Source organism: Lolium rigidum, chromosome 5, assembly GCF_022539505.1.
Source record: "Lolium rigidum isolate FL_2022 chromosome 5, APGP_CSIRO_Lrig_0.1, whole genome shotgun sequence".
Classification (NCBI taxonomy): Eukaryota; Viridiplantae; Streptophyta; class Magnoliopsida; order Poales; family Poaceae; genus Lolium; species Lolium rigidum.
Genome location: NC_061512.1, coordinates 149,446,807 through 149,461,470, shown reverse-complemented (window position 1 = coordinate 149,461,470; position 14,664 = coordinate 149,446,807). Strand labels below are relative to the sequence as shown.

Sequence of the window (14,664 nt, the reverse complement as noted above, 5' to 3'; positions counted from 1 at the left end):
CCAACATGTGACGGTTAAATGAGTCCAATTGTTCATGTCGTTTTTTTAGGAAAACAATGATATTTATTTGTTGTCGCAAGTTGCTGAAACAGAAAGATAACATCTCCACAAATGGAAGATAATAAATAAGTAAATAAGTCCAAATTAGTCCCATGCCTTACAAGTTACCGTTACTCAATTCATTACGATTTTGCCCTTTGCCGAACGTAAACAGTTAATGTGAGCCTATACTTGTAAAGACACCCAACCGTCGAATCTCTCTCAAATCATGTGCAATTATGATAATAGGACAATAAAATCGGTTATATGAATAATTTTACCGAGTATTTACTTCCGTCAACGGTCCTAACAGAACACACTTATGAGCTGTAGTAACTGACTCAAATTATTTCAGTAACCGTCTTGAATTTACCGTAGAATTTTTTTTTCTTCTAGCAATATATTGCGACCCAGAGCATTGGGAGTAATCTCAGAACAATCGATTTTACTACCTCCCTACTAGTAACATGATTCATTTGGAAGTTATTCAGATAAAACACTTTGAAAACCATGAATTTCCTTTGAAAGGTGTGTGTTTCATCCAAAACCACACACATCAGGGCAGGGCAGAAAATAGGTCAGCCCCGGACACGTGCTCGCATCACGATCAGGGCCGTCCACGGCTGCTGGGTCCGGATCGGACGGCCAGGCGGCACCAGGGTTTTGCCACGGGTGGTACAAATAGCCTTCTTCCCCCCTGCGCCGCCGCCTCCTCCCTCTCCTCACGCCGCACCGCAGTTGGGAGCCAGCTCCCGACCCTTATCAAACCCTAAACCAGAAAAATACCTCAAAAAAATCCGCAAAAACCCGAAAAAAAACCTATCTTTTGCTGATGGCGGCGCAGGCACCGAGCTCCGCGTCCGAGGGCGGCTCACCGGCCGCGTCGGCAGCCGCGGCGGCGGCGGCCGCGTCGGCGTTCCCGGCAACGTCGCTCTACGTGGGGGACCTCGACGTCAGCGTGCAGGACGCGCAGCTCTTCGACGTCTTCGCCCAGATCGGAGGCGTCGTGTCCGTGCGCGTCTGCAGGGACGTCACCACGCGCAAGTCGCTCGGCTACGCCTATGTCAACTACAACACCCCCGCTGACGGTGAGCGAGCCACGCCCTGATCTCCCCGCTTCAGCCGATTAGTTCTATTTTTTTTTCATTGCTAGGTTTTTTTGGGTAAAAAATTAGTCTTTTTTCGTTTTAGTGGTGTGCAGCTGTCGGATTTGTTAGGGTCTGAATGCGGTTGCTTTCGTCGGTTGTGGCGGTTGGGAAGTTCATGCGGCGGCTGTGGCAGTTTAGGAATTGTTTCGGATTTGTAAGGGTGTCTGTCTTGATTTGGTAGTTTGGAGCGTTGGTGACAGTGTTTTGTTGAACAATAGGGATTTGCCACTGTTGATTATTTTTGTGCTCTTTTGGAATTTTATATTAGGCTCAGGTGGTCTGGTATGTGGTGTTTTATACTGGTGTCCACAGTCCTGGAGTTCTTTTACCTAAACTGTGATGCATACATTAGACTCGAGGTTAAATACAGTGCAGTGTTGGCTTGAGTATAGGCTAGGTGTAGCTTATGTGCCATGGCTGCTTGGAACAATGCCGGGTATAGGCTGGTGATGAGGGAGAAAGGTGGATGGTGAAGCGCAGGAACGAGAGCGTGAGCAAAAACAGCAAGTGATGTGATTGCTGCATGTAGTTGTCTTGGTGTCCAGCCATCTGCAGCAAGGTTTTGATGCAGTTTTGTCTTGACATTCATGACTGTGGGGTGTGATACCTTCTCTTTCCTCTCTCTGTGGCAGCTAGGGATGTGTCCATTGACGAACAGTTACAAAAATCGTTTATTTCACTTGTTGGAAGTTTGGGCTGTAGTTTATTCAGTGTGACCAGTAGGACTATAATTGATTGGGTTGTACTTCTTTACCCTTTTGGTATTTTATCTAAGTTATCCGCTGTCCACATTCCTGTGGTATGATTACATAATCGTGAATCATAATTGGGAATACAAATATGTTTGTTTAATTTTTTTCATGAAGCACAAATCGGAATACAATGTTTATTTAATTTTTTTGTGAAGTGTAAATCAGAATGCAATGTTTATTTATATTTTGTTGTGAATACAATGCTTATTTAGTTTTTGCTGTGAAGCATACATTGCAATACAAATAAGTTAAAGCTTATGTATGGTAGCTCTGCTCATGCGAAGATGATGCTGAAATCTTGACAATTATATCCTGGTTTACTGTTGATGGAATGACTAGCTTGTAGCTGTTGCTGGATTATTCTACATTTGATGTATTGTTTCCATGGCTCACTCCTTCCTTGAGATACATCTGTCACCTTATAGAACCATGTCCATGCATCTTGTTGTACATCTGCAAGGCCTTTTATTGCATTTCATAACGATTTTGAAATATCCTGCAGCTGCACGTGCTCTTGAAATGCTCAACTTCACTCCTATCAACGGGAGGCCTATCAGGATAATGTATTCTAACCGTGACCCCAGCCTGCGCAAGAGTGGCAATGCAAATATATTTATTAAGGTTTGTATACATATTCCTAATGCAAGTGTTGACCTATTTGTTAAGTTCCCTGACATCCCTATCCTTCGTGTTCTGCAGAATCTTGACAAGTCAATAGATAACAAAGCTTTGTCTGATACATTCTGTGTGTTCGGAAACATCCTTTCTTGTAAAGTTGCAACAGATGCTTCCGGAGAATCAAAGGGCTATGGCTTCGTGCAGTATGAGAGGGATGAGGCTGCTCATGCTGCTATTGAGAAACTCAATGGTATGCTTATGAATGACAAGAAGGTGTATGTTGGGCCTTTCGTTCGCAAGCAGGAGAGGGATAATTCTCCAGGCAATGTCAAGTTCAACAATGTTTTTGTGAAGAACCTGGCTGAGACTACCACTGAAGATGACCTCAAGGAAATCTTTGGAAAATTTGGAACCATAACAAGTGTTGTTGTAATGCGGGAGGGGGATGGAAGATCCAAGTGCTTTGGGTTTGTCAATTTTGAAAGTCCAGATGAAGCTGCTCTGGCTGTTCAAGACTTGAATGGCAAGAAATTTGGTGAGAAGGAATGGTATGTCGGAAGGGCGCAGAAGAAGTCAGAAAGGGAGATGGAATTGAAAGAGAAGTTTGAAAAGAACCTTCAAGAGGCAGCAGATAAGTATCAAAACACCAACTTGTATCTGAAGAACTTGGATGATACTGTTGATGATGAGAAGTTGCGAGAACTTTTTGCTGAGTATGGCACTATTACTTCCTGCAAGGTTTGTTCAAATTCTCAATTAGTGATGCGTATGCTTCCCAGCCTACTTTACTAATTGAAAGCCTTGTCATAGGTTATGCGGGATTCAAACGGTGCAAGCAGAGGTTCTGGATTTGTTGCTTTTAAAACTGCCGAAGAGGCTTCCCGAGCTGTAAGCCTTGTTTGTAAATTATTATTTTGTGTTTGAAACTTTGAGTTTGTCGTGATTTATGGCACATGAATTTATATATTTTTCTTGTGGTATCCAATGTAGCTCTCTGAAATGAACAACAAGATGGTTGGCAATAAACCACTTTATGTTGCACTTGCACAGCGCAAGGAAGACAGGAAAGCAAGGCTGCAGGTAAAAAATGTTACCGGGGAGTGTAACTGCATTCTTCCTAATTGTTATGTTCCTTTCCTATTTAAACATTATTAGCATAATTTCTTGTTATGTCTACTGTATTTGGTCACCTAGGTTTCAGCAAAACCTACTGAGAGCAATAGTATAGCCAGCTGATGTCAAGTACGATAGTATAGCAAGCTGATTACTATATAGAGCTGCCATGTCATCTATAACCATAACTTATAGTTACTCATATTGTAAGGTTGGCTATTAGACTTACTTACTATCTTTTCTCTATCTGTTGTCACATTTATTACATTTGCCAAGGAGCACGTGTAGTGGTGCTCTTTTGCAAGAGAGCCCACTCCCCTCATTTTTAATATTTCTTTCTCCAGCACGTAGGTGGGCCATAAGTCCCTTATTGTACTTGCTCTGAGATGTAAACATTTGCACATTCTGCAGGCACCTAATATTCGTATTGCGGATGTAGTGCTTTCTCATGAAATCTATTTCAATAGAGTTTGTGCTATACAGAACCTTTCTTTGCTATCATGATTGTGGATGTGGTGTTTCTGTGCTATAGCTATATTTTGTCACTAATGTTGCTTTTCGTTGCAGGCACAATTTTCACAAATGCGTCCTGTTCCAATGGCTCCAAATGTTGGTCCTCGCATGGCCATGTTTCCTCCTGGTGTTCCTGGAGTTGGTCAGCAGCTATTTTACGGTCAGCCACCTCAAGCTTTTATGAACCCTCAGGTGAGCACGGTTATTATTTTCCTGATGGATGTCGGTCTTGATAGCTAGCTAGATCTGAATTTACATCTAATAACATTATTCTGTAGTGTTTGGCTTCTGAACTTTCATGCCAGCTTGCACAATTGTATAATGAAAAGGCTGTTGGTTAATTTTTTTTCAATGGGCTTGCTTCTGTTCCATGCTTCACTGAAATTTGTGTGATTGTTACCAACTACTTGTCTTCTTTCGTAGTGACCATTATATGCAAGGCTGTGCTTTTAGTTGCCATGGGCATTAATGTCACCGTTCCTCCCTATAACGCTTTCAGATGTAGGCGGCCAACGATTATGTTCCCACTGTTTGCTACTTTAATATCCAAGGCTGAACTTTATGTTAGTCATGAGGAGCCTTCTCTAGAAAAAGAATATCATAGTATATGGAACTTCAGTGAACATGGTCTTATGATGCATGTTTCCTACTGTTGGTTCCCTAACCTTGCTATCCTGTGCATCTTTATCTGTCGTGTACTTGCTTCTGGAAGAGCTTATCTCCTTTATCGGTAGATTTTTCAATATGTTTGCAAGTTAAAAGCATATATTTGCAATAATATTACAGAAGAGCTCGGAAGGCTTGAATTAATACTCTTCTTAGTTGTCTTGCTTTTATGTATTGGTTTACCATCTTGTTGCATCTTGGTCATAAGTACTTCTTTAACTAAGTTAACATCAGGAAACATGGTGTGCAATTTGCTTTTAGGTTTTGTCACATAGAACATGAATTCCTCTGATTATATGTTATGCAGTATAACATTATGGGTTAACAAACTTTGTTTTTTTAGCCTGGTTTTGGCTTCCAGCAACCTCTGATGCCCGGGATGAGGCCAGGTGGAGGCCCGATGCCAAACTTTATGATGCCTATGGTGCAGCAAGGACAACAACAACGCCCAGCTGGTAGGCGTGCTGGTCCTGGTGGAATGCAGCAACCCATGCCAATGGGTCAGCAGCAGGTAACCTGCTTTATTTCCTTAACACCAAGTGCTTATCCTCTGTATTGTTATTTTGTATGGATCTATATAGACACAACCTAGAATTTATCTTGTTTTGAGAGGCTCTGAAATTCATCTATGATGCTGTTGCAGATGATTGCTAGGGGTGGTGGTGGTCGTGGCTACCGCTACCCAAGTGGACGCGGCATGCCCGATCCTGCTATGCATGGTGTTGGGGGTGTGATGCCTTCCCCATATGAGATGGGAGGAATGCCTATGAGAGATACGGCTGTGTCGCAGCCTATTCCAATAGGTGCATTAGCTACTGCACTTGCGAATGCGCCCCCGGACCAGCAAAGAATGGTATGTGAATTGTTAAACCTTTTAATTTTCTACTATATTGTTTTCTCAGGAAGATGTGTTCTGTGGACACTGATGATGTGTTGTTTATTATTGCAGATGCTTGGTGAGAACTTGTACCCTCTTGTTGATCAGCTGGAGCATGACCAGGCTGCAAAGGTGACTGGCATGCTTCTGGAGATGGACCAGACTGAGGTGCTTCACCTGCTTGAGTCTCCGGATGCTCTGAAGGCCAAGGTTGCTGAAGCCATGGAGGTTCTCCGCAGCGCTCAGCACAACACCAATCAGTCCCCCGAGCAGCAGCTGGCTTCTCTCTCTCTGAATGACGGCCTCATCTCTTCCTAAGCTGGGCGGTCAATTTTTGCACCATATCAACTTTATCTAGACTTTAAATGTTTATTGGAGATTTAGCGTTTGCCAGTAGCTGAACTAGTTGTTTTAGTCTTTCTATGGATTTGTCTTGTCTTATTTGCATGGATTGGTTATGTTGGTAAAAGCTGTCATCAGTTTGGTACTGAATCTATCTATCTGGCGGTTGTCTCTATGGTGCTTTGTTCTACCAATGTGCTCTTTGTTTGCCTGTTTGGTTTGTTATACCATCGGAAGATGTAGTAGCCAGCCTCAGTGAACCCAAACTATGTTAAATGGTAGCCTTGCTCGGGTCGGGACAGACAAGTCTTTATGTATTACCTCTGTCCTGAAATGTAAGCCTTTTCAGGATGCAGCTTTCTAAATAGGCCTACATTTCAGAACGGAAGTGGTACTTGCCGTATCTTTTTAGCCATCAAGGTTGCTGACAAGAGGAGCTGTGGATCTTCTAGATGGTCGGTGTTGATCCAGACACTCATGTTAGTTTAGGATAGGCCAATTTGTGTATACTGAATCTGCTTCGGTGCTCTGGCAGCTCTCCAAAGCACCAATTGACTTGCTTTCAGAATCAGTTATACGTGAAATGCCTTGTCGACAACCTTGTTTCTTGCTTTTGTCAATTGACTCGTGTGGGACTATACTCAATTCTAGCATGTGGTAGATTACTGACGTGAAGCTAAACCTAAGTGCTCTACATGGCGGGATTAAAGCTATTCTGAAAACTACATGGCGGGATCAAAGCTATTCTGAAAACTACATGGCGGGATCAAAGCTACTCTGAAAACTAGATCCACTGGAGTGGGACGTACTTAAGATGTAGAAGAGGACTTAAGCATGTTTGGTCCTCTTTCTATGTGTTCTTAGAACCCACTACTCTCCCTCCTAAAAAACCATGTCACCATCGGATTCACTTCACTATAGTCAACCAGTGAATCAAAGGCCGTATAGGTATTCACATCACCGGATGAAATTGAAGCCATAATCAAGGAGTTACTCTAGAACCTAGTTCATGCCTCACCAGCTTTTATTGTAAAGAAGAAAGAAGGTTTGTGGCACCTATGGATTACAGGCAACTCAATGTGCAAACCGTAAAAAAGAAATACCCGCTAGATGATCTGTGTACTCTAAAATCGTTTTATCTATTCCCACATCGATTCACCAATCTCGTCATTGGTGATCTGTGTACTCTAAAATCGTGTTATCTATTCCCACATCGATTCACCGACCTCGTTATGTTTAGAAGGTCCGTAGAAATGAGAGTAGGACGACGGGAGAAAAGAGTAAGGAGTACCGGAAAAAGAAGATTTAGGACTTTCTGCCCACGAAGATATAGTAGCATTTGAAACGGGAAAGATTTACTTTTTCTAGTAAATCCCCAAAGAAAGGCTATAATCCAAACAAAGGAGGAACTAGCGGACAGTTCGAATTTCAGCGGTTAGGGAGGGGAATGAAACACTTGTCTTTCACAAATTCTTTTTGAACAATCAGTATAGGGCACGCGATGCGAGAGTGACTCGCTATGAGGCGAAGACTCGACAAGAGAGGTTTGAACAAGAGGAGCTGTCGTCTAGCTGAGTTTGATCATTCTCTCTTTCTTTTAAGAGCTGAATAAGGGCATATCCGCAAAGGAGAGAGAAATCCGACTTTCTTCTTTACCCGCTCATTATTTAAGACGTGAATATAAAGTTTATTGTACTCCATTGAATCTTTTCCGGGATCTTTACTCGTCGTTGACCAAGGAAGCTAGAAGGAAGATGGGTGGTAGGGTGAATAGACATTCGTATCCTCTCCGACTCGTTATGAGAGTAGCGACCAAAAACAAATCATTATACATGATAACTGCTGTAGAGATAAAATGTAGGAAGGATAAAGTTGGTTTCAGTTCCAATGAATCATGTGAATTGTAGAAGAAATAGGTGTATGTGGTGCTGTCTTTTAGAGTGGCTGAGTTGAGTAGTCCTGTATTGTTTCAGTTGTCCTTTACATGGTACGATTGCAAGAATAAAAGCTCCCACATATCATTTCTAGCTCCATTCAGCAGCTAGCTGTGCAGACTATTCATACGGTACCAAATCAGATGTGGTTAGTGCTGAGTGTACTTGTAATTTATGAGCCTAGGACTGACTGTTATGGTTTCAGTTCAGCTTCCACTAGAGGGAGAAAGGGTTCCATCCTTAATTGGGCGTAGGAGCTATCGTGGCTCACCATCTCATTTGCTTATGTTCAGTTGATATGTGCAACAACCTCCTCACCATATTATGTTTGATCGTGAACCAAGGCATAGCCTGGTGGCAGTGAGCTGCTGATAGCTCCCAGCCCGCCCGAGTTCGAGTGTCCGTACTCGCATTCTCGGTGTTGTGCACACAATTACCGCTATCAATACACAACGCTGCTGGGTTTCTTCCCCAGTACGGCCAATCATATTATGTTTGATCCAATTAACTGCTGCAGTTTATGTGTCTCTATATAACGCCATAGCTACTGGTTGATCCATAGGCCAAGAGAATACCACTGTGTTGACCTGAGCTGAGTTGTTAAGGGTAAGGTGCTGCAAAGTTTATACTACATGGGCTTGGGAGGCTCCGGTAAAATGTTGGCCACGCAGTGGAGATCTTGATCCTTGCCAAGAAGACAACATAGGCTGAACTAAACAGTTTCTTGGACAATGAAACTGACCTCTGACATGGACAACGCACGAGCAAGCCTTGTAAACAGGAGCGAAGCGCTTCATTGGCTATCGTGGCAAAACATTTCTCCTGGGCGTAGGCAATAGTCCCCTAAATGTTAAAGATTGATGGCTCAGAGTTGTGAACCTGAACAACGCTCATCCCTGAGGCGTGGGTTTCCTCACTTCCGGATAGCTTGGAATGAAAGGACCAATAGGGTTTTCTACCACATAGGATCAAAGAGGAACCGAGAAAATGGAGTCTTGTTGTACATTTTAATATTTTAACTCCCTGTTCATCAAAGAGACCTTTTGTTGCGTTTCAACAACAAAAAGAGCCAAGGAACGGAGACGGATAATATGCCAATGAATACTCGTGTTTTTGTAGTCTTCGACGCGGCGGTGAGACCAGCGGTCCTACCGATCAAGACGAAGATCAAGGAGGAGTATGTGAGGTGACGTCTAGCTAGGCTCTTTGGTAGTGATAGCTTTGGCTTTCCAGAGCCGAGGAATTGTGGTGACAGTGAGGAGAGTAGGCTTTGGGTTGGGGAGCTACCACCCCATGTTGGCAGCTTGAATTTGCCGCTTGCGGTGTTGCCGAGCTTTTTTGCCCCTTCTATATAATTAATACACTTTCCATAGTATATTCTCGAAAAAGAAGAATAATTGATCGAGCACATGCCACATAGGTAAGTTGGAGGAATACGGGGTTTGATTGAAAACAACCTATTTTCATGCGCACCATCACCTCCTCCTATTCGAGCGGAAAGCTATTAGGAAAAGGGAAGAGTGGCATGCGCTGGACAAAATGCTGATGTTTATGCGCTCCCGCACACTTGTAGTTGCTCTGGAAATAATGCTCTTGTCAAATGAAGAATGAGATTTCCTTCTCGCTTCGCATAACACTAGTACAAACCAATCGAGACACAAAAAGTTTGGGATCATAGTACTCACATGCTTTGTGAAAAGTTATTTAACTCTTGTATGTAAGCGAAATTTAAGAACATATGCATCATGAACCCGCGGCGAATAGTAAAATCAAAACAAATACGAAGTACTAAATAAACTTAGAAAATCCAAAATAAAATTTTGCATGTAGAGGATATGTACGCGCATGCCAAGTATCTTCTCAACCGTTAGTTAGTTTTCTTTCTTAGATAGAAAGAATTTCCATCAATTTTCACTTTCCACGGTTGTTGCATTTAATCTATGGCTAAATTATCTGATTACACGCAGGGCACTGCACACCCTTAACTCTTTCAACCTATCTTTCAGATCCGACGGTGTGGAAACGGTGCTTGGACGAGCAAAAAATACTTGATGTTTTGTGGGCAGATTACCCTGCTATAGGTTATACTTTGGATGACTTGAATTGGATTAGTGCAGCTCTATGTATACATACAATCGATTTGAAGGAAGATGCAAAACCTGTTGTAGATCATCAAGGTCGGTCTTATTATAGAATAAATTAAGTGGTACAAAAAAGGCAGTAAAATTGCTTGAAGCATGTAGTATGAATTTCATCTCTGATAGTAATGGGTTAGTCATGCCCACTGTTTTCCTAAGAAAGGTGGATTAAGTATCGTTCCTAACCAAGGTAATGAATTAATTTGTCAAAGAACTATTATATGCTATACAAGCACTCCTTATAGGAATTTAAATAAAGCTACTAGAAATATACCACTATTGTGTAATTCGTATTAATCAAATGTTAGAAAGATTATCTAAACACTCTCATTTTTTCTATATTGAGGGAGAATATCTTTTTCTGCATTGCATGTTCACACGTATGAATAGGATAAAATATCATATACTTGTCCTGTTGCACTTTGGCTTCTAATTATGGAGAAAATGACCCAACTTCTATTTATGGAACCTCATTCGTCAATTTTCTATACATTCTTAACAAAGTTTTGTAGAGATGTGAAGATCATAACCTTATCTTTGATTGGGATAAATGACACTAATGGTGCACTAAATTAATGAGGAAATACCAAAGTGACTAGAAACTATTTTTCAAACATTGGATGTATGTTGTAGAAGGTAAAGAGGAACCCTATAACATTAACTCTATATTTAAAATCTACCTTGATTATTTTAAATATATATCTTATTAGTCATTGGGAAATAATCGTTCGTAGTATTTTTTTATGGGTATTGCGTATACAAAAATTTGGCTCCGACCAAGTGAGAATAAACAAGCTATTTATTGGAAATAAACTAGTATGAACCTCATTAAATGAGAACTATCATGTCGTCCTTGAGAATTCTCAGCCCTATTAAGTGTGATCATTGGCTTATCTTGAGTTAATATTGTGGACTCGCTCATCCCTGAAAATTATTTAATAGTATCATTATTTACTTTCTTGAGAATTTCACAACACAAGTGCTGTCCAACAATCTTTTCCATCAGTCTGTTCCATTCCATAGTACAATACGTTTTATGTCCATAATATTTTCATTCACCAGGAGGTGTACCGGGATCACAAAAGAGCTAGAAATGATTGAATTTATTTAAAGTCTTTTCCGTTGTATTTATGATGTTTTATACTACCTTAGTTCTTTAGTATTATTCATGAGTATTGCGGTATACTAAATTTTGGCTTCGGCCGCATAAGGGAAAACAAGTTATTTATCGGAAATCAACTACTCCCTCCTACCCATAATAATTGTTGGGTCTTTATTTAAAATTTAATAAATTTGAACTAAAAACCAGGAGTATTAACTAAGAATTATCCCGTCACCCTCTAGAACACCCATCCCTATTAAGTGTGATCGCCGGCTTATCTTGAGCTAATATTGTGGACTGAACCATCTCTGAATATTATTTAATATCATCATTATTTATTTTCTTCACAAATACTATCCACAATCTTTTCTAGAAATTATATCCATACTATTTTCGTTCACCAGTTCATTTCCTTGTCCTCATTGTGCTCGACGATCTTACCGAAAATGACTATAAATGATCCTAATACTTGTATGTATCACCAACACTGCCGATGGTCATTGCATTTCCCACAACATGACACATATGTACTATAAATCACACCATTGTTTAAACTCTATTGGGTTCTTCCTCTTACTGGAAGACCGTGGAACCCAGCCGCAAGAGAGCCATATAAACAGAATAGAATAATACTTCCTACATCTGACAACCAAAGAATTTTTTTGCAAGCTAAATAAATTGTAAAAATGTCTTATATTGTAGGAGGGAGGGAATAGATCACAACGAAGAAAACCCATTAGACTCGACCCTATGGGTTTCTATCATGAGTAAACAACGAATTAGAAGCTAGCTATCACACGTAGAGAATCTCAGCATTAGATTGAGCCGGCATGTTTTCTCCAGACATCTAGATCACACCGAATTGGATCCGTTCACTGTCAAGCGTACTCAGATCACAACGAAGAAAACCCATTAGACTCGACCCTATGGGTTTCCATCATGAGTAAACAGCCAATTAGAAGCTAGCTATCACACGTAGAGAATCCCAGCATTAGATTGAACCGGCATGTTTTCTCCAGACATCTAGATCACACCGAATTGGATTTGTTCACTGTCAAGCGTACTGCTGAGTAGTTCTATTTCCAGTTCAAATGCCACTCCTGGTAGGTACTAGTGTTGACAACACAGTCGCACCCTACTTGATTAGGTGAGTGCATTTACTAGTGTACGTTCAGTCCGATAGGAGCAACAACCTCCTTACCGTCATAATATGTTTGATTTCATTAGCTGCTGCAGTTTAGGTGGCAATATATAACGCTGCCTGCTCTAAAGGGGCATGTTGCTTCATCTGCAAAGCCAACAATCATGCTGTAGATGACTGCCCAGTGCTCAAGAGACCTCACCAGATTGCTAGATACATAGGGAGTTCTGCTAATGGTCTTGGCTTTTATCATATTGAAGCCCCTGAAATCAGTGTCAACCCCATCAGCTCTACAAGGAACTGTGGAGTGGTGACTATTGAAGATGGTGAGATTAGCAGGGAAGACCTTGGCAGAGAATTCTCAAATATCTACAAGACAAATTGGCCCTGGCAGATTAGGGAGCTTGGAGATTGGTCCTACCTGGTGAAATTCCCACCACACATCCCTGTAGAGCAAGTGATTGGGTACCCCAGGTTTGGCTTGGCAAAAGAAGGGGTCACTGTCTCTGTTACTAAGTGGTTTGATGACCCAGAACCTGTGGAAACTTTGGTAGAAACTTGGATTCAGATTAGAGGGTTGCTGCCTCCATGGTGTGAGTGGAATATTTTTGACCAAGCTGTGTCTGTGTGTGGTCTGTTAAAAAAAGTGGATTGGCAAAGCATTTTCAAGAACTGTGCTGAGGTTGTTAGGGTGGAAATTCTTTGCAGAGATCCTAATAGAATCCCTGCTGGTAGGCTGTTCAATTTCCATGGGAAACTTTTCCAACTACAGTTCACTGCTGAGCTACCAAATGCAGCTGGGGGTCAGAGAGAATTACCTACTGGACAGGATAATGGCAATATAGGAGGAGGGACTGGAAATGGAAACAATGGAATGGACACTGATGGGAGATCTGAGGCAAATAGAAACACCACTAACTCCCAATCTAGTGGTGGGTCCAATCATCAAGTAGAAACTGGGAATGCAAATCATGGGAGACAGAATGCTATGTTAGCTGCTGACACTTCTGATGAAGTGATTCCTGGCTGTGAGGTTTACAAGTTGCTGATGGAGAAGGGTGCTATTGGAACTGATGGTCAATTCATCTGGATGCTTCCAACAATGCTGATGAGAGTGTGAGATCTGAAGTTACTAGCTTCTGGAATGAGGATGGTCAATCCTTTGCTGAGAGGATGGAAGAAGCTGCAACAGAACAAACTCATCTGCCTGAGGACATCATGCCAGCTTTTCATGATCTGATGAAAGATAGAGAAGATCAAGGTGCTGGGAAGAAACAGAAGAAATCTTGGGGCCCTGTACAACCTAGTAGGCAGAGTGACAGGATTGATAGATCAAAAAATGTGATGGATAAAGCTATGGAGCTGAAGGAGAAGAAGAATACTCTTGGAGCTGCTTCAAAAATGACAGGTATAATCAGATCCAATCCTTTTCATGTTCTGCAAATAGAAGAGTTAAGTGATATGGCTAGGAAAATAGGGATTCATGTAGACACTGAAGTGATAGATGTTAGTATGGAATCTGATAGATTAGGTCCTGATAATATTCAGATGGGTTCTTCTGATGGAAATCTAGATCCTACACTAGATGTAGATATGTTGTCAGATGGTGAGTGCCCCAGAACTCCTGATCAGTATAATACAGATCAGGAGTTTGATGATAGAGGTGAGAATGTGTGGGTTCATGTGACTAGGAAAAAGCGGGGCAAGCACCCCAGGAAGTCACTTAGATGAAGTGTGGTTTCTGGAATGGTAGAGGGATTCAAGCCCTGGGTAGGCAAAGGTATATAGATGAAAACCTTGTGCCTCTGCAATTAGACTACATTGGTTTCCAAGAAACTAAAAAGCAGCAGTTTAGCAATTCTTACCTTAAATGTGTTTTAGGGAACATGAACTTTGCTTGGAATCACCTACCTGCGGTTGGTTCTGCAGGGGGGATTTTAGTAGGTTTAAATCTTGATCTGTTTGACATTATATCTTGGGATGTTAGAAGTTTTTCTGTTAGTGTTATTGTTAGGAACAAGATAAATGATATAACTGTTAGAATTACCACTGTGTATGGTTCTCCTTATGAAGAAAAAAAGGATGACTTTATTTCTGAACTTCATGAACTCTTCCTTCATTGGGAGGGTCCTGCCATTATTGGTGGTGATTTCAACCTTGTTAGATCCCAGTCGGATAAAAGTAATGGTGTCATTGATCATAGGTGGGCAGAGAAGTTTAATGCCTGGATAGATATTTGGGCCCTAGTAGAGATTGGTTTAGCTGGTAGATCTTTTACTTG

The 14,664-nt window shown here is 41.4% G+C and overlaps 1 protein-coding gene across 1 annotated transcript; it reads left to right on the top strand.

Moving 5' to 3' along the window:
* Window positions 1-754: 754 nt before the first annotated feature.
* On the top strand, window positions 755-6,243 carry LOC124657898 (polyadenylate-binding protein 2-like). Its single transcript, XM_047196375.1, has 9 exons — window positions 755-1,127; window positions 2,442-2,560; window positions 2,639-3,295; window positions 3,368-3,445; window positions 3,548-3,637; window positions 4,238-4,375; window positions 5,193-5,360; window positions 5,493-5,702; window positions 5,799-6,243. Exons 1-9 carry the CDS (start codon window positions 872-874, stop codon window positions 6,042-6,044), a joined length of 1,962 nt encoding a protein of 653 aa, XP_047052331.1. The 5' UTR covers window positions 755-871; the 3' UTR covers window positions 6,045-6,243.
* Window positions 6,244-14,664: the final 8,421 nt, after the last annotated feature.